The following is a 26,260-nucleotide window of genomic DNA, read 5'->3' on the forward strand; positions in this document are numbered from 1 at the left end:
AAGTAAGGTGTTGCTAAACTGGAATATTCATGTGTTATTTCTTACCAGGAGAAGTGTATCCATCTAAGTACATGAGAGGGCAAGCTGAAAAGAAAAGAAACAGAGCACTGTCATTGTTACTAGACACATACAACTTGCTTTTTACCATCAATCTATTTCTATTTCCATTTTCATCACCATCTGCAATGATCTATGTATGTATTTATCTATTCTGACAGATTCCTCAATACAGATTATGACTAAGTATCTCCTCCAGAGACAAGCAAATTCAGAAATTCAGAAAAATGTCTGAGAAAGAGATAGAACCTCCCTGGTTCAACTCAATGTTCTGCTCTCTGTTTTAACTCAAAAGATGTCATTAGACAAGCCATTCCATCTCAGCTAAGAGCTCCAAGATAAGGGCAGCATGGAATGTTAATATGGGCTAAAGGGCTATGTGCTCATGTTAATGCTCATTTTAGTGGTGGGGGGGGGAGCAAACTGCCTTCTAAAGAGCCAGGTCTTTAGTCCATCAACCTCCAAACATTCACTAATGATCATTAGCGATTTTCCAAGATTTTCTATTAGCATTGTTCCAAGCTCAATTTTAATATGCAGAGACTATACTTGGGAATTCCTGTATGCAGAGCATGGATTCCAACATTGATTCTTCCTTTTTGATTATATTAACAAGGAAAAAATATAATTTCTTTAACAAATTACTAGATAACGTTTTCATTGTATTTTACACTGGATTAAATGTGCTAACCTTTAAGTAAAAGACTATTTTACTTACTTGAGGTAGCTGTCTCACAAACAAATGTGATAAGGTTATCTTCAATCTTTGCAAAAGCATCAAAATCATCAACTATAAAGACATGACGTTCGCTTGGTTGACTTGCAATTTTGGCTAGTTCATGGTAATCAACATCAGCTACACCAATAACAAATACACTGAAACCTGAAAAGACAATAACAATGGTTGACATAATATGGACCTGGGAAGTTTCTCCAAGTTCTTCTAGGGAAAAAAAACCTGCCACCCAGGTCCATGGAGATTACAGCTCTCAGGGTAATCTTAGGGAGGAAGTTAAAGTTGCATTACCAATACTGAGAGCCAGAGTGATGTAGTGGTGGAGTTGCTGATGTAGTAACCAGGAGACTATGTGTTCTAGTCCCATCTTTGGCACAAAAGCCAGTTGGGTGGTTCTGGGCCTATCACACGCTCTCTCTCTCTCTCTCAGCTCAACCCACTTTGTTGTGGGGATAAATAGGAAGAGGAAAGAGTATTAGATATGTCCACTGCCGTGAGGCATTTATAAAGTAATAAAAGGTAGGGTAATGGTGGGAATATATACAGAGATGGGCAGTACAGGCAGTCTTCGACTTACAACTGGTTGCTTGGTGACTTGTTCAGTTATAATGGACTTCCAAAAGGAACTTACAACCCCATTCCATGGCCATTTATAGTACAGTCTTGCAGTCATGTAACCAGAATTTACATTTTTGCCAAAACAAACCCCACATTTACTTCAGGTTTGAGGCAAAAAAAGACCCCATAAGGAACAATGTACAGTACTGTATTTCTTAATGACCATGTATTTACTTAGTCACCGCCTCAAATAAAAATAATAAAATTGGTTTGTCATGTAACGCCCTACGTCATGACCATCATGACTTACAACCAGAAAGGGCAGGCTCTACTATAGTCATAAGCCAAGAATTTACCTGCATTCCAAGCACTCTAAACAATGCACTAGTTCAGGCACAAGTGGTTATGAAGCTCTCACAGTCCAAACTTTATATATTCCAGGCAATCAGGATACAGTCTGATATTTTATAAAGACTGCAGAATTATGCTCCCGTTAAACCCCGCCATCTGAATTTGGCTCACCAGACTGCTGTATGACAGCTGCGGCTTTCATCACTTCATCTTGGGACCGTCCATCTGTTACGACAACAAGGACTTTGGGAACTGCTTTCCTCATGCCTCTTTCCCATGTAAGCACCTTTTCTTTGATAAATGAAAGTGCCTTTCCTGTGAATCAAGAAAGAGTTTCATTTAGATCAGAGGTCTCCAACCTTGGCCACTTTAAGACTTGGGGACTTCAACTCCCAGAATTCCTCAGCCAGTTTTTCTAGCTGAGGAACTCTGGGAGTTGAAGTCCATCACTCTCTGGAATACTTTCTAAGTTAAAAACTATGCATTAATAATATGAGAAAACCTTATCCCTTGAAACTATTATTCATAAGTTGTACAAAATTACCTGTTCTTGTGTTCCCTCCTCTGTATTGAATATACTTAAGAGCTCCCAGGGCATGGGCTTTATCATCATATGTGTTCAAATTGAACTCAGAATTTGCATCATCGCTGTATTGCACAAAGGAAACCTAAAATGAAAAATACCCACCAAAAATGTAATGTTATATTGTTGAAGAAAATACGATTCAACAGCTCATATTCTATAATCTTATATATCTTAGAGTTAGACATGTGTAAATCTTACACATCCTTTTTGTTAGTAATAATTATTGGTTTTTAAAAATGTGCCTGACTTCTTTTTCTAATTAGTCTGTTATTTAAAGAATTGTTGTAATAGGACTATTTAAAAGATAAATAAGAAAAAGTAAGGAAAGATGGAAGATACGAAAAGGTTCTTAACTTTTTCAATTTAATCACAATGATAGAATCTTTAAGACTCAAACTTTCCATATTATAACTGTAAAGTATTTACTTGAAAGGTATGCAAAAAAAAAGCAATTTATCTTACTTAATATTTAAGAATTGACTAACCTGAATTCCAGCTGGATTTACTTGGTCAAATGCCCCGATCGTATTGAAAACAAATTTCACTACTTTGTTGAAATTTTCATCTCCAATACTCCAAGAAGCATCAGTCAGGAAGACTATATCAGCTTTGGCTCCCTTGCATACTAAAAGATACATTGGATTCAGAAATGATATAAAATTTGCAACACATTAAAAAAATATATAGAAACATAGAAGACTGACGGCAGAAAAAGACCTCATGGTCCATCTAGTCTGCCCTTATACTATTTTCTGTATTTTATCTTACAATGGATATATGTTTATCCCAGGCATGTTTAAATTCAGTTACTGTGGATTTCCCAACCACGTCTGCTGGAAGTTTGTTCCAAGGATCTACTACTCTTTCAGTAAAATAATATTTTCTCACTTGCTTTTGATCTTTCCCCCAACTAACTTCAGATTGTGTCCCCTTGTTCTTGTGTTCACTTTCCTATTAAAAACACTTCCCTCCTGGACCTTATATATAGGATGTAGTAACCAGAATTTTTCAATGTGACAATGTGGCTAAAATGATCAGGGAGTTGGACTAGAAGTCCTTTGAGATCACTTCTAACTCTATTATTCTATTTTACTATGCAAAAGCTATCTGAAAAAACTTGGATTTATATAAATTACCCCAAATCTGTTCACAAAACAAAACATAAAATGCTAACCCGAATGCATAAATACACAGAAAATAGGGGAATGGATAAGTGCCTTTTTGGACAGAACTTACTTCATTGTTTACAAGCTATCATTGCTGTTAATTATAGTTATTTTAATCATGATAAATTCCAGAATTCTTAATCCCTCAGTTTTTAGATTTTTATAGACATCAAAAAGCAAACACTTACCATCCCGTGCAGGTGGGATTGTTGGAGGTGGAGGTGGCGTTGGAGGTGGTGTTGGAGGTTCTGTTGGCTTGATTACTAAAGGAAATCAAATCATTAAAATATTTTGCATTTTTTAAAGCTGGGAAATAACACCACCAGAACAAAGCTATAGCAAGCTGCGCCCTTGGCAGATCAATTCTTAGAAATTTATTAATGCGTTCCAGCAAAGGTTTGAATCCTGCTATCTCCTAAACTATAGCTCAAACAGGGATTTTGAAGTTCTATCACCATGGCCACCTTATTACTAGAACTAGTAATCATCTAGTTCAGTGATGGTGAACCTATGGCCCGCATGCTATAGGTGGAATGCGGAGCAATATCTGAGGGCATGCAAGGCGTTGCTCTATGTTAGCTCCAGTGCATGCACACGCTTGGCCACCTGATTTTCGGTCTTTTTTGGGGGGGGCGGTTTTTGCTCTCCCCACGGTGAAAACGGCCCAATTGAGCAGTTCACTTGTGTGTTCATCCTCAGCTTCCTTTTTGCTCTCAGAGGTTTTCAGGAAATTTTTCAGCTTTGGAGAGTCGCACAACTCTCACAACTCTGCCCAATTCTTCTGCAGCCAGGAAGGCTTTCCTGAAGGCCTGTGTAGCCGATAACAGATCTCTGGATCGATCTGGAGCTCTGTTATCAGCTGAATAGGTCTTTCTTAAAGGCCTTTCCTGAAGGCCTCTCTAGCCAATAGAAGAGCTCCAGATCGATCCGGAGCTCTGTTAGCGGCTAGAGAGGACTTCAGGAAAGCCTTCCCGGCTGCAGAAGAAATGGGCCAAGGTATGCTGAAGGTAAATAGTAGGACATCTCCATTTCCTTTTGTTTTTGAACTTCCAATTGGTCCGTTGGGCCATTTTTTGCCGCCTCTTCTGAGGACAGCAAAAAACAGCCCAATGGGCCTACTGGAAGTCAGGAGGCTTCAATGAGGCCTACGAGTATGCACGGGGGACATCGGTGGGTTGAATTATAGGTGTGGACATGTGCACCTTCTTCACACCCGAGCCAAAAATGTTTTGCCATCATTGATCTAGCTCATCCTCAACTAGAACACTAGTGGAGGATGAAGCATGTACATTGCTGAATGGTCTCTTCTGCTCCATCCTGTGCCCCTTCTCCCTATATGTTATCCTCAAGGACAGGATAGGGGATGGGTGAAAGATAAAACAGGAGAGAGGGATCATCTCTGATGTTCCTCATAATCCATCCTTCTTGCTCATAACTTGTGAGTGGATTGTACTTTCAGGATGCTGAAATGTTGCCTTAAAAATAATATGTAACTATCTCGTATCTATAAAACGTAACCATTTTGCCCTGCAAAAATTGTAAGGAATCGGAAGAAGTTAAAAAAATATCAAACTCCTAACACAATAGACATAGGTAGCAAGGATTGTTTGTCTCTTCTCAGGCTATTCAGCTTTACTGACAAGAAATTCACACTGAGTAAATTATAAAGCAAATGTCACCTGCAGTTCAACAAGTATTGTAAGCTTCTTTTTTAGCTGCAGTTTGTTAAATATTCCATAATGGCGTCAGTTAAGTGCTATACTGAATTTGGCCCCAAAACTCCCAGATATGAACAAAGCTATTTTTGTCTGGTAAGCAAAATGTGAAAATTGGAACCCAACTGTTTTCTAAAATCTGGGCAATATGGCAAGTCACAAAAAATACATTTTTAAAAAATCCATGAATGAAGGGAAGCTGGGTTATTTGAAAAAAGTCCAGCTTTACTAAACCAGTTGTATATTCAGAGAAAATTGCTTTCGTTATATTCTTTCCGGATTCTCTAAAGTTATTTTGGTTTTGTTATTGTTATTGTGGTTCCTGTGATTTTGGACTTACATGTGCGTTCTTTCGTAGAGACTGGAGGACCTTCAAGATTTGGAGTCTGAACAAAGACAGTAGCATTATATTCAGTATCAGGTGAAAGCCCAGTAAAACAGTGACTGGTTTCTGATCCACGCACTGTTATTTCTTGACCTCTAGATCCTGTAAGCAAATGAGAAGAAAAATGCTTAGCGGTAATTTGTAGGATCTTATGTATACATAACTTTTTGTAAGCAGTAAGCACTGCAACATCAATAGCCCTTAGACTTATATATCGCTCCATAGTGCTTTACAGCCTTCTCTAAGCGGTGTATAGAATCAGCATATTGTCCCCAACAATCTGAATCCTCATTTTACCCTCTTTGGAAGGATGGCAGGATGAATCAACCTTGAGCCAATAGGAATCAAACTGCTGAACGTCGACAGTTAGCAGAATTATCCTGCAATACTGCATTCCAACCACTTCTAACATCATGGCTTTTCACGACATAATTCATGTCATGAAATAGTGAAATTGTTATAGGGTACTACCAGTTCTATGGCAGAAGGGAGTTGTTTTTTATTTTTGTTTTTAATCTTCTTAAACCATGACGATTCTGCCTGTAGGCTGGTGAATTGCCATAATCTGAGAAAGACAAGGTATAAAATAGCATATCTTCCACAACAGCACAGAAAGAAAGAATAGCTTAGTAAGCAATATTCTTAATTATGATGCAGGAGAGTTAAATTTAATACTTATTTTCATCTGCTTCAAAGTTCCTTAATGCTCATATATACCTTTTTTCAAAGTAAAACATAAAATAAAAGTACCTTTTGGCCCTGTAACATATTCTGTTTGTACAGCATTTCAAAATTATATATTTATATTATGCAACCAATAGGAAGCATTATTTGCAGCAACAAGACGTAATCTGCATTGATAAATTACTGAATTGCAGTAGTACAGAAAATTATAAATGAAGCACCATTTGGGGCAAAGTTTGTTCAAATCAGGTATATGACATTTATAATAAACTGATACCTTATTGGGCATTTGATGATCATATGCACATTTTGAATAATAGTGACAAATTGAGAATGACAGCAAGGATATGAGAGAAGAAACAGCTGTCCTGCAGTTGAAATAATGCCTCTTTTGCTGAAAACAACAATACTTCATACTTATTTATTGGCATTATTTATAGTATTGCCAATCCATGGAGATCTGGGTGATCAACAATGTAATTCAAATGTGCTAAATAATTAAAAAGGACCAATAGATATTTTGTAAATTAGTCATGACATGTAACTAGTATTTCATCTAAAACCATAATTACCATCAGCTGGATTTAGCTTCAGTCTGTAAGAAGTGGCTGACCGATGCGCTGACCATTTGATACAGAAAGTGTCCCATCCCACATTATAACTTGTTAGATCTGTAACATTCAAGTATACTACAGAAAATAAAAGAGAGAAAAAAACCATTAACCATTTGTGTGTAAACTAGATAAAACTCTACAATTATGACAATTTATGTTAAATCTTTCAGCACTAGAGTGACCAGATATCTGGCAAAAAAGGCAAACATATCCTCCTTTTTGTCCACATAAGTTGGCATCACCTTGGAATTAAACATTATCTGGATTTTGGACAATCTGATTTGAAATCCCAATTTATATAATGTTGGAAATTCCAGCATTAATGATTGTCAGAATGCTCTACAGATCTTCCACTCATTATAGAGCATTGAAATTGAACTTGATATTCAATATTCATCCAAAATCAACCTGTAGCATGATACTGCCATCATATATTTATATAAAGAATACAGCTGTTTTAGGAAAATTGACATGTTTCATCGAGTTAAACGCAGAGATAACAACATGATGTTAAAATGAGTCACAATGATTTCGGGATTAAACATTTCTTTCCCTAAAAGCTCAACACAATAGAACATTTCTTCAAGAAATGTACCTTTTCTACCTAGCAGGCAACTTCTAAGAGATCAATTCTCCTGGCTGCAATCATTAGTATTTTCATGTCAACATTAATATATGGGGGTAGATTTTTGGTCTTACGTGTAGTGCCTTGATCAACCAAAGGTTCGCTAAGTCCGGACTCGTACTGAGCATATACATTCACATCGTAAGAAGTACTAGGCAATAAATTGTGTAAAGTATATGAAGTCACCTCTCCAACAAACACCTCCATGGGCTCATCGGAACCTTAGAAGAAGAAAAATATATGAAAAAGAATGTTAATGTAATGTTAATGAGCCAGACAATCCTTTAACTGAGAATTCCTATGTTGCTGACAGCAATTCTCTGGGAATGTTAAGTAGACCTATCTTGTAAAACCACAGCTTTGATTTATTTATTATTATTATTTATTTATTATTTAGATTTGAATGCCGCCCCTCTCCGCAGACTCGGGGCGGCTCACAACAAAGTGAAACAATTTACAACAAATCTAAATTACAGTTTAAAAATATTTTAAAAAACCCATTTTCTAAACAAACATACATACAGACATACCATTCATAAATTGTATATGCCCGGGGGAGATGTCTCAGTTCCCCCATGCCTGATGACAAAGGTGGGTCTTAAGGAGCTTATGAAAGGCAAGGAGAGTAGGGGCAGTTCTAATCTCCGGGGGGAGTTGGTTCCAGAGGGTCAGGGCCACCACAGAGAAGGCTCTTCCCCTGGGGCCCGCCAACCGACATTGTTTAGTTGACGGGACGCGGAGAAGGCCCACTCGGACCTAATCGGTCGCTGGGATTCGTGCGGCAGCAGACGGTCTCGGAAATATTCTGGTCCAGTACCATGAAGCGCTTTAAAGGTCATAACCAACACTTTGAATTGTGACCGGAAATTGATCGGCAACCAATGCAGACTGCGGAGTGTTGGTGAAACATGGGCATACCTAGGTAAGCTCATGACTGCTCTCGCAGCTGCATTCTGCACGATCTGGAGTTTCCGAACACTTTTCAAAGGTAGCCCCATGTAGAGAGCATTACAGTAGTTAAACCTCGAAGTGATGAGAGCATGAGTGACTGGGAGCAGTGAGTCCCGGTCCAGATAGGGCCACAACTGGTGCACCAGGCGAACCTGGGCAAACGCCCCCCTCGCCACAGCTGAAAGATGGTTCTCTAATGTGAGCTGTGGATCAAGGAGGACGCCCAAGTTGCGGACCCTCTCCGAGGGGGTCAATAATTCCCCCCCCAGGGTAAGGGAAGGACAGATGGAATTGTCCTTGGGAGGCAAAACCCACAGCCACTCCATCTTATCCGGGTTGAGTTTGAGTCTGTTGACACCCATCCAGGCCCCAACAGCCTCCAGACACCGGCACATCACTTCCATAACAATTATTGAAAGGTGCTGATAATATTCATCCTCAAAGCCATACTCGCATGTTGGCAGCCCAGTGTTTATAATCTTACCTGCAACTTTGTACACAATTTTGTATCCTAAGATAGGAGATGGGACAGGATCCCAGGCCACTCTGAATCGAGTATACCATTCATCAGATATACGAATATTCTGAGGAGAAAGCAGCCCAACTAAAAAAAAAAAATTAAATGCATTAGTTAGGAAAAGGGCATTTGATAAACTCCAGTGCCAAGTCTATTTTTTTACTTCTTTCAAAATTGTGAAAGGCTAAAATTTCCAGACTAAAATAAATAAAAAATAATTTATAATTTTGAATCCTAAAATAAGTTTTAAATTAAAAACTAGATTACAAAAATACTTTGAGCTGTATTTTATTGACAAAATTAGTAGCCTTTTTAAAAAAGAAAATTCCAATGGTGTGCATAGGGAATTATTTACTTTGCTCTGAGTAATAATTATAATTATATAGTATTAATTATATAGTAATAATTCAGATGATGTAACTGAATGTAAATATGTTGTTATTAGAATCAGCAAGCGATTTAGTTACATGTGCCTCATTCAGAATTGAGTACCAGGTATAAAACTAATAAGTTAAATGTCAATGTTTCATTATGGGTAATTTATATCATATAAGGCATTTGTTCAAATATTTTTAATAAATGTTTTCAGAAATGTAATGGATAGTTTCAGAATTTACCTGGTATACAATGTTAAGATTTTTTTTTCAACTTTGGTTGACAAATGGCAAATTTTCCTCATAGCAAGTAGGCTTTACAAAGATACTTTAACTGTTTTGAAGGACTATTTTGAAGGATAGTAATTCCATGTACAGTGATCCCCCGCTCGTTGCGAGGGTTCCGTTCCAGGACCCCCCGCAACGAGCGGGTTTTCGCAAAGTAGCGCTGCGGAAGTAAAAACACCATCTGCGCATGTGCAGACGGTGTTTTTACTCCCACAGCGCTAGCGAGGAGCCGAAGATTGGGGGGGGGGGGCGCGGCTGTTTGCCGCCGGCATGGAGGGCTTCCTAGCAGCCCCCCAAACCCGGGTTGGGGGTCCGGGGGGCGCTGGCTCTCGCCGCTTTCGAGCTGAATCCGGGAGCGCTCCCAGACTCAGCTGGAAAGCGCCGAGAACGAAAGGCAAGGAACGGCTTTTCCACGCCGTTCATTCTCGCCGCTTTCGAGCTGAATCCGGGAGCGAACTCGCTCCCGGACTCAGCTGGAAAGCGCCGAGAACGAAAGGCGTGGAACGGCTTTTCCACGCCGTTCATTCTCGCCGCTTTCGAGCTGAATCCGGGAGCGAACTCGCTCCCGGACTCAGCTGGAAAGCGCCGAGAACGAAAGGCGTGGAACGGCTTTTCCACGCCGTTCATTCTCGCCGCTTTCGAGCTGAATCCGGGAGCGAACTCGCTCCCGGACTCAGCTGGAAAGCGCCGAGAACGAAAGGCGTGGAACGGCTTTTCCACGCCGTTCATTCTCGCCGCTTTCGAGCTGAATCCGGGAGCGAACTCGCTCCCGGACTCAGCTGGAAAGCGCCGAGAACGAAAGGCGTGGAACGGCTTTTCCACGCCGTTCATTCTCGCCGCTTTCGAGCTGAATCCGGGAGCGAAGTCGCTCCCGGACTCAGCTGGAAAGCGCCGAGAACGAAAGGCGTGGAACGGCTTTTCCACGCCGTTCATTCTCGCCGCTTTCGAGCTGAATCCGGGAGCGAAGTCGCTCCCGGACTCAGCTGGAAAGCGCCGAGAACGAAAGGCGTGGAACGGCTTTTCCACGCCGTTCATTCTCGCCGCTTTCGAGCTGAATCCGGGAGCGAACTCGCTCCCGGACTCAGCTGGAAAGCGCCGAGAACGAAAGGCGTGGAACGGCTTTTCCACGCCGTTCATTCTCGCCGCTTTCGAGCTGAATCCGGGAGCGAACTCGCTCCCGGACTCAGCTGGAAAGCGCCGAGAACGAAAGGCGTGGAACGGCTTTTCCACGCCGTTCATTCTCGCCGCTTTCGAGCTGAATCCGGGAGCGAACTCGCTCCCGGACTCAGCTCGAAAGCGCCGAGAATGAACGGCGTGGGCGGGCAAAGGGCGGCAGCGAGGAGTTTGCGTGGGCGGTGGGGAAACTCCTCGCTGACGCCAGCAAGAGGGGGAAGACTCAGGGAAGCCGCCCAGCAGCTGATCTCCCGGTTGCCATCTACGCATGCGTGCCCACGGGCACGCATGCGTAGATGGTATTTTGACTTCCGGGTTGAAAAATAGCGAAGTACCCTGTTCGCAATGGTTGGGGACGCAATAAACGGGGGATCACTGTACTGTATATATATATATATATATTACAGACTTTAGTGGCTGAACTTGATTATGTAAAGTAAAAAAGAGCACTGAAAGAACAGTTATATTAAATATACCTGTTTTTCCATTTCCTGTCACTTGCCCACCATCTCCATCATCATAAACCGCTACAACTGTTATTTTATAAGGTGTGTCTGACTGCAAAGGCTGTAGCAATACAGAGTTTATCCTGCCAGGTACTGTTGTCTAAAACAAATTATAATCATGGAAATATTGTACAATTAGTAGATTAGAAATTATTAATAATTTATCAATCATATAAATTATAGTATGCAAACATATTGGACCAAAGAAGAAGATAAAACTTTGATTTTGGTCCACCCATCACATTAACCACATGTCGAGGAGTTCTGCCTGTCAGCATTTGTATTAAATTCCATGGTTTAACAGTATAATGGTAAAAAATCACCCAAAGATGGAACTAGATAAAGATTCAAACGTGAAGATTAAAATTTAGTTCAGTAATTCAAATGCATTTGTTTTTATTTTATGTAGATGGTATACTGCCTTAATCACTGTGTACTGTAAGTAAATCATAGTTATATAATGTATATAATAAAGTCAATAATAAAATAAAACAAAAACAGTATAACAAGCATTAATATTTGTTTGTCTATCTATCTATTTGATTGATTGATTGATTGATTGATTGATTGATTGATTGATTCATTCATTCATTCATTCATTGATTCGCTGTCCCACTCTGAGGACTCGGGTGGTTTACAACATAATATCCTTTTATTGCCCACAGATTGGCAATTAATGTTTTTACTTTTTACACCATACCAGCATATATTTTCTTTAAGTACTCAAAAATAACAAAAAATATGCGTTCATTAAGAAAGAAGCAATAATCATAACCAACTATGCCTGAGTGATTTTTGGGGTGGGGGGTGGGGGTGGGGGGAAATACAGAAGTCAACAGAGCATACGCCTTTAATCTCCCTATGGGAAATAAGTTGACTTTAACTATATTGTTAAACATTTGCTGCTAAATTTGGAGTAGGAAGTTATAAACTATTTTAAAAATTGGAAGAATGCCCAGCACAAATATTGAGAGCCAAAACTCATTCCTGCTGCTCATGTTTATAAAACACAGATATATGACGATCATTGGAAGTGAATGGCAATCAACTGAAATTATCCTTCCATTGAGATGGATAGAATTTGCTTCTATGTAGCTTCTAAATCTTGATCATCTTTGTACAGATTACCAAAGTAATCTCTGCCTATACTTACTACTCTTGAGCTAGTTTGCCCCCCACCTTTTGTTCAATGTCTGGTTCTCAGACATTGCCTGGACAAGTTTAGTTGGCAATTTTTTTCAGAAGTGGTGTCAGGTGCAAGCAACCAGAACATCTCTGAGATTTAGGTGAAGATTACTAAATGGATTAAAATGCTCTCATAGTAGGTTCCAGATGGACTATTTAAACCCTAGTTAAATCATTGGAACAAGCATACTATAACTGATCTAAATGTGATGGAGTCTAGCCAAAGGGCTGCAATAGGGCAAGATCTATTTCTAATAGTTTTATTTTTTAGAGGATGAAATAGTTTTGCTCTTTCCAGTGAATAGTTTGAAATGCTAAGATCTGTAAAATTAGCTTCACTGAGGAACATGAAGAATGAAGAAATAGTTATATGTATTTCTTCCAAGAAAGTATTGTCTACATATAATTGAGAAGCCTTGTCCAGGATATACAGGACCACCTTGTAAATCTTGCAATGAGAAAACAGTATTTGTCATTTCATTTTTCATTCAACAACTTCCATACAATAAAGGCATTGAAATTAACAGTTAATGTAATCATTACTTTGCAGCAGCAAAGTAAAGTAATAGTAAATCAACTATTATACATATGAAAATATGAACTTACATATTCATCTATTGGATCTCCAGAAACAGTGCTATATATAATTCTATACTGCTGTACAGGTCCATCTGCATGATCCCATTGAACAGAAAGACTATTTGTGGTTGGGTCAAACACTCTTATGTTCCTGGGTCCACTACGAGGCACTAAGACAAATAAACATTAAATATAAAATAAATTCAGCATGGACCCTGAAAATACAGGGATAAAACGGGGGAAATGATGTCCTTTGAATCTAGAACAAATAATTGAATTCCAGGGATCGTGCAAAACTATTTTGGATCAGCCACAGTTTGGAAGAACCGAAACTTGGAACATTCTGGTTATTCTGGATTTTGGATAAAAGAAAGGGGTACTTGTCCCCTCCTCCACTTTGCAGTTCTTGGCATTGCATCTCTCATTTGCCCAGTAATCCCCCAATTATTTTTTCCCTTATTTGTCAACCTCTTCTTAGTCTTCCTGGCTCTTTCCCTACTTGGGGAAAAAACAGCTGTTTCATTCCATGCATGCAGCATGGACTATACAGTATGCATGTTTTTTTTGGCAACAGCACATCTGAAACCAGAAGTTCTGTACACAGAATATTTTGCATAACCTTAACCTTTACAAATTGACTTTGTGCGTCAATTAATTCCATTGGCTGATTCTAACTCAATAATTTTCAAATGATACTCAGTTGAAAAATGCACTACTTTTGATAATAACTAAGTCTTGAATCATAGTATGGACACTACAAAATTGTGAGTATGGACAGCTAAAATTACTCTTCTTAACTTCACTGATTTAACCTGCTAGATAACAGCAGCTGTTAAATAAGTAAATAAATCAGAGCATTTTCAAAAGTGGCTAAATTAATAAAATGTATTTATACAATCCAATCTGATGACCCCCTTCTAAGTTTGAAATTGTGAACATTTTGATATGCTATATCCTTCTAGAATAGCTGTGGATTAATCTAGTTTCATAATCCTGGTGAATGTTCATTCATGGCTTCAGAGAGTATCATTATAATATTTCAACTAAAATAATTGCATTTAGTAAAATTAAAATTAAAATTGGTCAAGTGAGAATGATACATTTATTCAGCTTTTACCAGCTAAATAGGAACAATGCCCACTTTGGAATGGCCAAATCAACAGAAAGTGGAATGTTCATAAAAGAAACTTCATAGAAATTTTAGACATTTATTTCTCACTAATTGAAATAAAATGGTCAGTGATACAGCCAGTAATGTGTGTCTACCCCTGTAAAGGCCAAGCATGGACAGAATTGTGCTTTCTGACATTGGAATTTCATCTTGTTGGATTATTATATCAACTTTTTCATTGCATTTTTATAATTTTTTCTTTCCTGCAAAAGTATTGTGATTTGCCATCTTGCTTCCTCCACAATTCCTCCACTTTTAATCCTACTCTACCCATGTTTTCATTGCAATGTCCTTAATCCAACCAAGTTATACTCTGGCTATAGCCACTACCCACTACCACAGATCATCCTTTCTCCTTTTCTTCTTCCTTTCTTGTCCTACAATGCAGACTTTCATTCCTCCAACATCTACACATCTCAATGGGCAAGATTTGGAGCACATCATCCTTGTGAATTTCAAAATTAGGAGACATAAACAGACAAAATCCCTTCTCTCCACACCATCCTTGAGGATAAAGATGCCTTTCTCTTGACCTTATCTAATATAAAGTCCTAATATTAAAAGGTCTACATTTTAGCCAAAGCAAACCCTTTGTTAATTTGTACCAAAGGCAATAGTCAACCTGAACATGTTACTACTGACAATCTAAGATTATCATTTTCAGTGGCAATGAACTGCATCTTTGTGTTTGATAATCCACATGTATATGAACATTTACCAAATTCTATATGTTCATAGTTTACTCTTTTAATATAAATATTGGATTTAATTCCTCTTGATGTTTTAAAATGGAACATTTTAAGTATTCAAAGAGTATACAGTGGTACCTCAAGATACGAACCCCTCGTCTTACGAACAACTCGTGATACGAACCCGGGGTTCAGAAAAATGTTGCCTCTTCTTACGAACTTTTTTCGAGTTATGAACCGGCGTTCGGAGACAGCTGGGAAGCCACGCAGCTGTTTTAAAAGGTGACAGCCGGGCGGCGGGGCTTCCCAGAAGCCTCCCGAACGCCGGTTCGTAACTCGAAAAAAGTTTGTAAGAAGAGGCAACATTTTTCTGAACCCAGGGTTCGGTTCTGGAGGTTGCTGGGAAGCCCCGCCGCCCGGCTGTCACCTTTTAAAACAGCCGCGCGGCTTCCCAGCTGTCTCCCGAAGCCAAACGCGGAAGTTCGGGTTTGGCGTTTGGCTTCGGGAGACAGCTGGGAAGCGGCGCGGCTATTTTAAAAGGTGACAGCCGGGCAGCGGGGCTTCCCAGCAACCTCCTGAACCGAACCCGGGGTTCAGAAAAATGTTGCCTGTTCTTACGAACTTTTTTGGAGTTACGAACTGGCGTTCGGGAGGCTTCTGGGAAGCCCCGCTGCCCGGCTGTCACCTTTTAAAACAGCCGCGCCGCTTCCCAGCTGTCTCCCGATGCCAAACGCGGAAGTTCGGGTTTGGCGTTTGGCTTCGGGAGACAGCTGGGAAGCGGCGCGGCTGTTTTAAAAGGTGACAGCCGGGTGGCAGGGCTTCCCAGAAGCCTCCCGAACGCCGGTTCGTAACTCCAAAAAAGTTCATAAGAAGAGGCAAAATTTTTCTGAACCCCGGGTTCGGTTTGGGAGGTTGCTGGGAAGCCCCCCAGCGCGGCTGTGACCTTTTAAAACAGCAGCGCGGCTTCCCAGCAGTCGCAGAACGCTGTTTTTTTGCGGGGGGTTTTTTGGGTTGCATGGATTAATTGACGTTACATTGTTTCCTATGGGAAACAATGTTTCATCTTACGAACCTTTCGTCTTACGAACCTCCTCCTTGCACCAATTAAGTTCGTATCATGAGGTATTACTGTACTTTAAACCTGTATTCAGAGACATGATATTTAATTAAATACTGCAAAGTTTCCTATGCAAGGCTTCCCGCTAATTATAATTGAAACAGGATAAACTACATTCACGTAAGGCCCAGTGCACAGCATAAGAACAAAAATATATTTAGAGACCTAGGTAGGAAGGAGTAATCCAGGCTAGTCAATCAGAGTTTAGCAGTCACATGCATGATTTTCTGCTTACATGTTCTTCCCTGTCCTGTACTGGGATCCCCTTCTCCATCACCATACAAAGCAATGACATTTATTGAATAAGGAGTATCAGGAGTCAGACGTTCCAATACAACGTTGCGTGTGTTGCTTGGTACAACAACCTAAAAGGAAAACAAAATGAAATCTTGTCTGTAACTGATGGTGAGCTGCTGAATATCATTCACCAGCCCAATAGACTACTTAAGTAGTGACTCTTCAGGGGTGTAAGCTGAGAAACTACCTCAGCACTCACTTGGAACACTTGATCTGGGGATTATACCAAATTGTGAAATGTCTAGAAATGTCAAAACATTTGGCCTGACTTTTTTTTATTTCTGTCCCTCTGCTAATATACTGAGGTTTTAAATATTTACTATTATCTTTTTCCAATATCTTGTTTCCCTCTCTTCCCAAAGCACTGAGAGATTTTTTTTAATCTTTGACCATGAATCAAAGCTCAGAAAAATCTAAATTAGCTTCCATGATTGAGGTTGACACTTAACTCAATGTTCTTACTCCTAGTACAAACAATTAACTATTATGTTGCACTGGTTCTAAGCACAGAAATGTTTATCCACAAATTGATAGAAGTTATGAAGCTGTCTATGCTACAGATAATTCTCGACTTATAACCTTTTCATTTCATGACCGTTTGAAGTTACAACAGCACTAAAAAAAAGTTACTTATAATAGTTTTCACAGTCATGACTATTACAGTATCCCAAAGGTCACAAGATCAAAATTCACGTGCTTGGCAACTGGCTTGTATTTATGATAGTTGCAGTGTACCAGGTCATGTGAGCACATTTTGTGACTCTCTAACAAGCAAAGTCAAAGAAGCCACATTCCCTTAACAACTTTGTTACTAACCTAACAGTTGCAGTAATTTGCTAAACAATTGTGACAAAGGAAAGTTAGCAATGGAAACTAGCAATTGTGATCATACGTCAAGGAATACCTGTATATCACATTCAGAATTTACATTGGAATATTCAGGCATTTACATTGGAATAGGATGCATTATTTCTTTTTTTTATCAACCAGAGATTGCTTTGGAAATAACTGTATTGAATTACTTACAGATTCTGATGGTGTTGTGGCAGCTAATGGATTATAGACAACTTTGTATTGTTGCACTGGACCTGGTGCAGCATCCCACTGGACATTAAGGCTGTTTGTTGTTGGGTTGTAAACTTGGATGTTTCTTGGCGTCCCCCTAATCACTGAATCATATAAAACAAATTTGCATTTTTAAAGAAATCCCCCTATTTGTAGACTCTGAACACAAAACAGTTACACTTTATGTTATTTGTGTAGTAAGGTTATTTATGTAAATAATGTCTATGTCAGTGATGGCGAACCTTTTTTTCCTTGGGTGCCGAAAGAGCATGGGCGTGCGCTATCATGCATGCGCGAGTGCCCACACACATAATTCAATGCCTGGGGATGGCGAAAACAGCTTTCCCCGCTCCCAGGAAGCCCTATGGTGGCCGGAAAAGGCCTGTTTCCCAAATTCTAGTGGGCCAAGTAGGCTTGTGTTTCGCCCTCCCCAGACTCCAAAGGTTTCCTTGGAGCCGGGGGAGGGTAAAATTGCCCTCCCCACCCTGCCTGGAGGCTCACTGGAAGCCAAAATGCCCTCTCAGAGCCTCTGTGCAAGCCAAAAATCAGCTAGCCGGCAAACCTATGCACATTGGAGCTAAGCTAGGGCAATGGGTCGCGTGCTATCAAATATGGCTCCATGTGCCACCTGTGGCACCTGTGCCATAGGTTTGCCATCACTGGTCTATGTCATTTGCCTGAAGATATTATGTAAGTAGAGAAAATTTTGCAATAAGCATCAGTTGCACAAATAATGTCATTTGTGTCACCATGATAACTTCAATTTACATTGTTGTGGTTAGCTCTGGCCCAGCTCCTGCCCCAAGCACTGAGGAGGTGGATGCGGGGGAAACATCAACATGTCATAGGCCTGTTTTGCTGCCTCTGTAGAAGGAAGTGACGGTGAGATGGAGGAGGGGGCTTGGAAGACAGCCCAGGAAGAAGTCAATCATCCTTATCTTCCTTAGATTCGGATGAGGAAATAATGATAGACCCACTCATGCATAGAGCTATGCATAGGAGTGAACAGCTTCAAAAGTATTATAGGAGATAATTGAGTCCACCTGTGGTTGGGTGGGGTTCAAGTAATTAGGGCTGCTATTAAATTGGCAGCGTGCTGGCCTCGCAGTGTGGAGATTATCTGATCGCACTGGTTTGGACAGTGACTTGCTGTTTCAGGACTCTGTTTGTTGATTTTTCAAGACTTTGAAACCAAGGCAGAGCAAAGCGTGTGTGTTTCAACTCGTGGAAGAAAGAGGGCTGTGACGTTTCTTCACAGCTGCTAGTTAAGTACTTAAGGACTGTTTAAGGGTTTTTTACAGCCTACAAGTTTTTTTGGGAAGAGTGCTCTTTGCAATACAAAAAGTGTGCTTTGTTTCTTTTGAATTTTGTGATAAAAACATTGTTTTTGAATTTTCAAGTTTGTGTGTGTGTGAATTTTTTACCCTTGAATTTTCGGGAGGCTCATACCATAGAGCCCGGCTGAACATACATAATCCTTCAATTTTCCACCATCCAGTCGGAATTGAAGACACTTCTTGGATGAGAAGCAAAACGTTTTCAAAGAAAAACCAGAAAGTCCAATTGTCTCTTGAAAAAAAAATCACTTTTGGAACAACCATAACCAGGGTGTGATTGAGAATTTCCATAGATATTTCTCAGTTCTACTTACACGTTTTCCCTGTATCAGACACCCGGCCTCCATCACCTTCTGAGTAAACAGGGACAACTGTTACTTTGTATGGGGTGTCAGACTGGAGATTCTTTAGAACAGCATAATTTGTATTCCCAGGCAAAGTTACCTGTCAAAGTTTAAAATGGGGCATGTAACTGGAAATTTCGTGGTGTTCTCAAACTACTTTTTCTAATAACATAAAAGATAACATTCATGTTCATTAAAGTTCTCCTCTTATTTTATCCAAATTTAAAATCCCGGGAGAATTTGTTATCAATGTTGAGTTATCCATAATTAAACAGAGTCACATTACAGAGTCACATCTTTTGCAGATTCGCTATTTCACGGGTTTTTTCAAAGGGAAAAGAATTTAGGGGCAGGGACGGTTTGTGTGTGGAGGGGGAAACTGCAGGGGTGGCCTTCTTCAGCCCGCGCAGTAGCTGAGAGAAGCTGGTCTATCTCAGCGGTCAGCAGCAGTGGGTTGTTAACAATACAGGGAGGGCTTAAAGTCCAAATACTCGTTAAATACATAAAAATATCTTTCCTCTACTTGGCAGAAATTCATTTTTCGTGGGTGGTCTTGGAATGCATCCCCCATGAAAAACGAGGGGTCACTGTATATTGAAGAGCCTTCCAATCATCTGTATAAAAACTACCCAGGTACAAAAGATGCATAGAAAACAATTACCATTTCCTCTGCTCCTCCTGCTACGGGTTTATAATACACCTTGTACTGACGGGGATTTCCTTCGGCATGATCCCATCGGACATTTAGCGTGCTAGTGGTTGGATCATAAACTCTAAGATTCCTTACAGTATTGAGAGGTTCTGAAGTGATTTAAAAATATAAGAAAGAAAGGAATATTAAATATTTAGATATGCATTAATATAAATCAAAGTTGTATACCTTAAATGTGAAGCGTGTTAACGTTGGGAGAGGGGTGGCTATATAAATTGATATAACTAAGTAAACTGATGTAACAAATTGCTGTCCTAGTTGTGTAGAGTGGCATAAAACTGAAACTTGAATCACTGCCATGTCCACTTCAACTGTTCACTTTTAAATGCATTGCATGTACAACCTAAAGTTACTGTATGTTTCAGCATATAGATGCACCTTTTTCCCCTAAAAGGGAGTGAAAATTTGGGTGTGTTTTATACACCAAATGTAGCCCTGCCCCAGCCTCTCAAATGGAGGTTTCAGAGGCTGAAAACAGCCTTTAAACCTCAGTTTCAGAGGCTTTTTTCCAACCTCTGAAATCTACATGGAAAAATGCCTCTGAAACGGAGGTTTCACAGGCTGGAAAAACAAGGCAAATAGCTCACAACCAACAAACCTGTTGCTAAAGTTCACCTCTGGGAAAAGTTGATTGAGAGTATTCAGGGAGGCCCCAAATCAGCTTTTTTCTTATTTTCCTCCCCAAAAACTAAGGTGCAGCTTATACTCCAGTGTGGCTTGTAGTCCGAAAAATATAGTATACAGTGGTACCTCTACTTACGAACTTAATTTGTTCTGTGACCAGGTTCTTAAGTAGAAAAGTTTGTAAGAAGAAGCAATTTTTCCCACAGGAATCAATGTAAAAGCAAATAACGTGTGTGAATGAGGAAACCACAGGGAGGGTGGAGGCACTGTTTCCTCCCAGGAGATTCCTAGAGAGGCCCCACAGAAACTTCTCCCCACCTTTTCCGGTCCTGTTTCTTCCCAGGAGATTCCTAGAGAGGCCCCACGGAGGCTTCTCCCTGCTTTTTCCGGTTACAGTTTTGGAGGCTCGGGTTTGTAAGTGGAACATAGTTCTTGAGAAGAGGCAAAAAAATCTTGAACACCCGGTTCTTATCTAGAAAAGTTTGTAAGTAGAGGCATTCATAGCTAGAGGTACTACTGTATTTTAATTTAATCTAAAGGGAATGTGAAAACTTGCCAAAAATGCTGTTTCTTCAAATACAATTCTCAACTATTGTTTTGCTGTGGTGGCTGCTTTATTTCTGGAACTTAAGGAGGACTAAGGAACTTCACTACTCAATAGTAACCCAGCTGTATTATCGATGGCATAACTAAGCTCTTATGTTTCTGAAACCATTAATTTCAGTGGGTGGAGAGTGCTGTTCTTCACTGACAAAAGGAAGAGATAGAATGACATAATCTTTCGTCAGGCCAGTTCAGATTAACCTATCTTGCTACATGACTGTTCAGAAAAAGAAACCTATGCAGCGATGGGCTACAAGCCAGAATGCTAAATTGTGCTCGCCACCGTGGCTCGTAAGTTCTTGCAGGACCAGCGCGATTTTGCTGCTGCACCTGTGGAGGTAGCAAAATTGCGCCCGTGTTTCGGCAAGGTTTAACCTGTGGCTCCGTGCGCAATTTTGCTACCTCCACAGGTGCAGCAACAAAATCGCGCTGGTCCCGCAAGAACTTGCGAGCTGCGGCGGTGAGCACAATTTAGCGTTCCAGCTCGTAGCCCAACGATGAACCTATGTAAAATAAAAACCAAAGCAATAAAGATGCTTCCCTACCATTAATCACATAATGGTTATTAAACTATTGAACCTTGTGGGGATAGATGTACCTACTACCCATTACCACTATTCAGTAAAGTTAAGTAATTGCCCTGTAATTTCTCATAATAAAACACATTTGGGCAATGAGTTTAAAGACATTTAACTCTGATATATTTTCCTCTCTCATTCAAATCAAATATTTGGAGAAATCCAAATAGTTGTGAAACAGTTAATGGACAACACACTTTTAAAGAATAAATGATGAGGCATAAGAATCATATTTTCAAGATTTAAAACTTTAATGTAGGTGTGTTAATATTTAATGATGACCTTTTAAGGGTCCATCTGTAGAACGTCAAGACAAAAGTGTTTTTCCAAACAATGAAATGAAAGTAGATTTTATCTTTATGGCTTTAACTGCCTTTTTTTTTTGGTGGGGTGATACTCTGCTGATTAAATAGATCTGAGGCGGTATTTTTCCAAATTGCATTCCAACACTAGAGAGAAGTCAAGAACCTGGAAACAACTGAATTGCAGTGGACAGAAATGGATGGAAAGGGGGTAAAAGAGAACAGTTCATTAAAAGGCCATGTATAATTGTGATGAAGCCATCCAACTTTTTTGTTATTTCTCAGTGCTCCAAAGTGAAATAAAACACCACTTCAATCTGATTTGGGCCCAGGGAACAGAAGCTCCATCTTGGAGAAAGAAAGCTGGATGCTACACAGTAACTGTGCAAGAATTTTTCATTTATCTTTCAATAAAGATTGTTTTATTCCAGAAGAAATAAAGTTACATTAGCCTCTCCCTCCCTTTCTCAAGCTATAGAAAGAAAATCTATGTATCAGATAGTGGAGAAGAAACAACAGGCCATTTAACAACTGTTCAAAGTAACTACTGTACAGGTAATTAACATGACCCTGTTTCAAAGTTAAAGCAGTTGCAATGCTTTGAGGAGCTGCCAAAACAGTTCAGCCCCATGCTGGATGTTTGCAGATCTATTTTGTTATCCTTCTAACTGAAGGATCCCGCTAAGGCTTAAAATGAGCGCTAGCTGGATCTTACAGGCAGTCAGATGAAAAGCTTTGCAAAGACCCAGCATCTGCCATTTTGTTGCACAAGTCTCCAGTCTGCTAAACTTTTGGAGATGTTGTTGTTCTTTTTCTTGCAGTTAAAGGAAAAAGCTGTTGAAAGATTTTCTCTCCTTGCTTGCTTGGTTCTTCTACTTTTTTGCCTGGAGTCAGGGTAAGGTTTTGAAAAGGGATAGAGATTGGAGAGAAGAGGCAGGGAAGATTAGTTTTAGTACCTAATTGGGGGAAGGGGAGAGATCAAATAAGTGATCCCTCCCAGTGTTTTCTTTGTTTATTGAAGAAATGTGGGTTTCTATGGAAGGGAGGAAATTAAGCAAGAGAAAGATTTTGGAAAGCTCCTCCAAAAGCTGCTGCATTTATATGCAGGGGATGAACTCTCAAAGCCTAGCAATAGTCAGGGGAGGTTGCATCCTCCCAGCTGTTGGGACTGAAAGCTCTGAAAGGCTAGGACTCTGGTCCTTTTTTGCATCAGAAAGGCAGGGCACCTTGGCAGGAGGAGGGCCAGAGTCAGAATTAGGAAAACCAGGCACACCCAGCATGTTAATTCCTCATTGTTTCTCACTGCCAACTCAGCCAGCTGTGGAAGGGCTGGCATGCGATGCACCCGAGGGGTGAGAAGGATAACATGGGGTATCTCGGGTTGGGAGAAGCCTTGGGAGCCTGAGGAGCTTCAACCGCAACAACACACGAGCACGATTTAAACTAAATGTCAACCGCTCCAAACTTGACTGCAAAAAATACGATTTCAGCAACAGAGTAATCAACGGTTGGAATGCACTACCTGATTCTGTGGTTTCTAACCCCAAAACCTTTAGCCTTAGACTATCTACAATTGACCTCTCCCCTTTTCTAAGAGGTCTGTAAGGGGCATGCATAAGTACACCACTGTGCCTACCATCCCTGTCCTATTGACTTCTTCTGTTACTTTTTATCATTACTTATCTAATGTTTTATTTGTACAAATTACCACTCTATAATTGTTCGACTAGATAGATAGATAGATAGATAGATAGATAGATAGATAGATAGATAGATAGATAGATAGATAGATAGATAGATAGATGATAGATAGATGATAGATAGATGATAGATAGATAGATAGATAGATAGATAGATAGATAGATAGATAGATAGATAAATACTGCCTGCACTAGGCCTCCCAGGCTCTCCCCCACTTTACGACCCATGCATTTATTTAACAAATGCAGTAGGGAGACCAAGGATGGTTGATATTTGAAGTAGTTCAATTAACATTTGTCACGACTTCCAACCCTAATGGACAGGATCCATTATGTAATTCAAAAACTGCCTGTACTGACTCAAAATAAATCCTAATTTGAATCCTACTTGAACACAGTGGAATGACATGGAAATACAACAAGGCAACAAACTAAAGAGACGAGTGACTTTTTAAAAAATGACCAAGGGCCCTATGATAATGAACTCCAAAACCTGCCAACTACCCCAAAATCATTTAAAAATCTCTTTTGTGATTCTGTTTCAGTAAAAAACAAAATGCTCAAGATAGTTTTACTTACTGGTCTTGCCCTTTCCTGATATTTGTCCTCCATCCCCTTCAGCGTAAATCGAAGAAACCGTAATGCGGTAAGGGGTATCAGGCCGCAGCTTCTGGAGCACAATGCTGTTCTTGCTTCCTCCTACTGTGGACTTGAATACAATGGAATGACATGAGAAACAGCGAGGCAACAAACTAAAAGAAGTTTAGTTTGAAAAAGAATTATGTCTTGCATGTTATACAGATTCAGCTTCAGGTTTCTAGCTCAGAATTGACAGCTATTTCATTTCACATTTTATAACTTGTTAGGTGGATATTTTTAATTGTCTGTCTGGTTATTTGTCAAACACAAAAATGGCAAGACATCAATCAATGCAAGGATTTTTAAAAGTAAAACAATTGTTTTATTTCTGCATATCAATTAAAAAATAGGAACCCTAATAGAGAATGCACATTTGGCTCATTAATTAAAAGCTACAGCTCCCTGTTCCATCCCTGGCCTACGCAGATTGAATAATGAAATAGACCTCTGGTGGTCCTTCAAGTTCATCCAGGTCTATTTCTTCCTCACTCTCATTCTCTCCAAAACCACTGGCCCAGGGTACCAAGATGGGCCTGGCTCATCCTGTATGTATCTTTACCAGAGTTGGTCGAGGACCACTCACAACACTCCCTGGCAGAGGTACTTGTAGGGAAAAGAGGAGGGGAAAGACAAATGTATAGCATGACAGCACAGTGCAAAACCTGGAACTTATGCATATGTATCCAAAGTCATGTCATCGCAAATAATTGCCTTTTTTTTCCATCGTCCCAGTTTGTAACTGACTCATTGATCCCAGGGTCTTTGTTCAGCTTTTATTATGGAGAGGAGAAAAGATAATATGTCAGCAAATTTCAGAAAAATCCAATTGCCAGGACATGCAGCAAAATTAACTGTTTATGGTTATAACTGTTCACAATCAACATCCAGCCAAATGTGTTTTTCTCTATGGGTGAGCTTAGTCTATTTTAGAAATCTTGCATTGTTTGAAGCACAGCTATGCTATCCTGCAACTTTTCTCTCCCTCTCTTTCAAGTAAAATTCTACACTGAGATTTTTTTTTTAATCTAACAGTCAATATTTCCTTGTTGTAATTAGGTCAAAGCAAACTTTGACCTGATTATGCAAAATGTTAACATGTTAAAACTATAAAAAAGAAAAAAAATGTTCAGAGTGTTAAGACTGTTAAAATTTTTTAACAATCTTAACACATTGAATAGACTATCTTTTCTTTTAAAAAAACTATTATTTAAAAAAACAATGAATGCTTTCCCACTGGAGAATTAATTACCGAAAGTTCAGCACCATCGCCCGTAGCAGGTCGGTAATTGATCCTGTAGCGTTGTACCCGTCCAACGGCAGGATCCCACTTGACAGTCAAGCTATTAGATGTTGCATTATACACCTGGAGATTCCGTGGGGGACTAGTTGGTACTGGAATGAAAGTTTTAAAAGAGACCCTGAGCAGAATCGTATAAAATAAATGTGCAGTAGAATCATTCTACGCCATCATATGAAAAATAGGTACTCATATCTGAGAAAAATATTTTTAATGTTTTAAATTAAATTGGGTTTTATTTAAAATTAAACAGAACTGTCTAAAATTTGGAATTTAAACAATTGTATCTTCACCAACATATGCCACGTATATATTTATAACTTCACCAATATATACCAAGTAATATTTATAAAATACAACTATGCCCTACTGTACTGGGGAACCAAGAAATGGCAGATATACAACTTGCCAACTATGTGACTCTAGGTCAGCAATTAACTCTTAATCCAATATATTTCATATAATTTCATATAACTAACTCTTAATCCAGTCTATTTCATATAATTTCATACAGCTAACTCTTAATCCGATCTATTTCATATAAAAATGAGGTGCAGGTGAAGATAATTTGAATGTATGAAGGAAGTTAGGATGGATGTACTATATATTACCTTCTCATTAATATAAGAAATGGTAAGAAAAAGTCAAGGTCAAAAGCTTTGGGCAAGATCCATGATGGATACTATTCAGTATTCATAGCATGAGAGATCTATGGTGCAAACACAGTATTCATTG

At 39.5% G+C, this 26,260-nt stretch overlaps 1 protein-coding gene across 2 annotated transcripts in view; it reads right to left on the reverse strand.

Moving 5' to 3' along the window:
• COL12A1 (collagen type XII alpha 1 chain) overlaps nucleotides 1-26,260 on the reverse strand; it is a 154,113-nt gene that overhangs the window by 41,446 nt on the left and 86,407 nt on the right. For both annotated transcript variants that reach the window (XM_070733068.1, XM_070733069.1), the window contains exons 31-48: nucleotides 25,478-25,620; nucleotides 24,169-24,298; nucleotides 19,732-19,871; nucleotides 19,041-19,170; nucleotides 17,351-17,493; nucleotides 16,263-16,392; nucleotides 13,078-13,220; nucleotides 11,257-11,386; nucleotides 8,913-9,032; nucleotides 7,552-7,698; nucleotides 6,811-6,927; nucleotides 5,510-5,656; nucleotides 3,643-3,717; nucleotides 2,774-2,913; nucleotides 2,247-2,370; nucleotides 1,874-2,017; nucleotides 776-940; nucleotides 46-84 (exon numbers count right to left, since the gene is read on the reverse strand). In XM_070733068.1, the coding sequence (XP_070589169.1) occupies nucleotides 46-84; nucleotides 776-940; nucleotides 1,874-2,017; nucleotides 2,247-2,370; nucleotides 2,774-2,913; nucleotides 3,643-3,717; nucleotides 5,510-5,656; nucleotides 6,811-6,927; nucleotides 7,552-7,698; nucleotides 8,913-9,032; nucleotides 11,257-11,386; nucleotides 13,078-13,220; nucleotides 16,263-16,392; nucleotides 17,351-17,493; nucleotides 19,041-19,170; nucleotides 19,732-19,871; nucleotides 24,169-24,298; nucleotides 25,478-25,620 (2,307 nt within the window). The remainder of the gene's footprint in view (nucleotides 1-45; nucleotides 85-775; nucleotides 941-1,873; nucleotides 2,018-2,246; nucleotides 2,371-2,773; nucleotides 2,914-3,642; nucleotides 3,718-5,509; nucleotides 5,657-6,810; nucleotides 6,928-7,551; nucleotides 7,699-8,912; nucleotides 9,033-11,256; nucleotides 11,387-13,077; nucleotides 13,221-16,262; nucleotides 16,393-17,350; nucleotides 17,494-19,040; nucleotides 19,171-19,731; nucleotides 19,872-24,168; nucleotides 24,299-25,477; nucleotides 25,621-26,260) is intronic.

This window comes from Erythrolamprus reginae, chromosome 1 (assembly GCF_031021105.1).
Source record: "Erythrolamprus reginae isolate rEryReg1 chromosome 1, rEryReg1.hap1, whole genome shotgun sequence".
Lineage (NCBI taxonomy): Eukaryota > Metazoa > Chordata > Lepidosauria > Squamata > Dipsadidae > Erythrolamprus > Erythrolamprus reginae.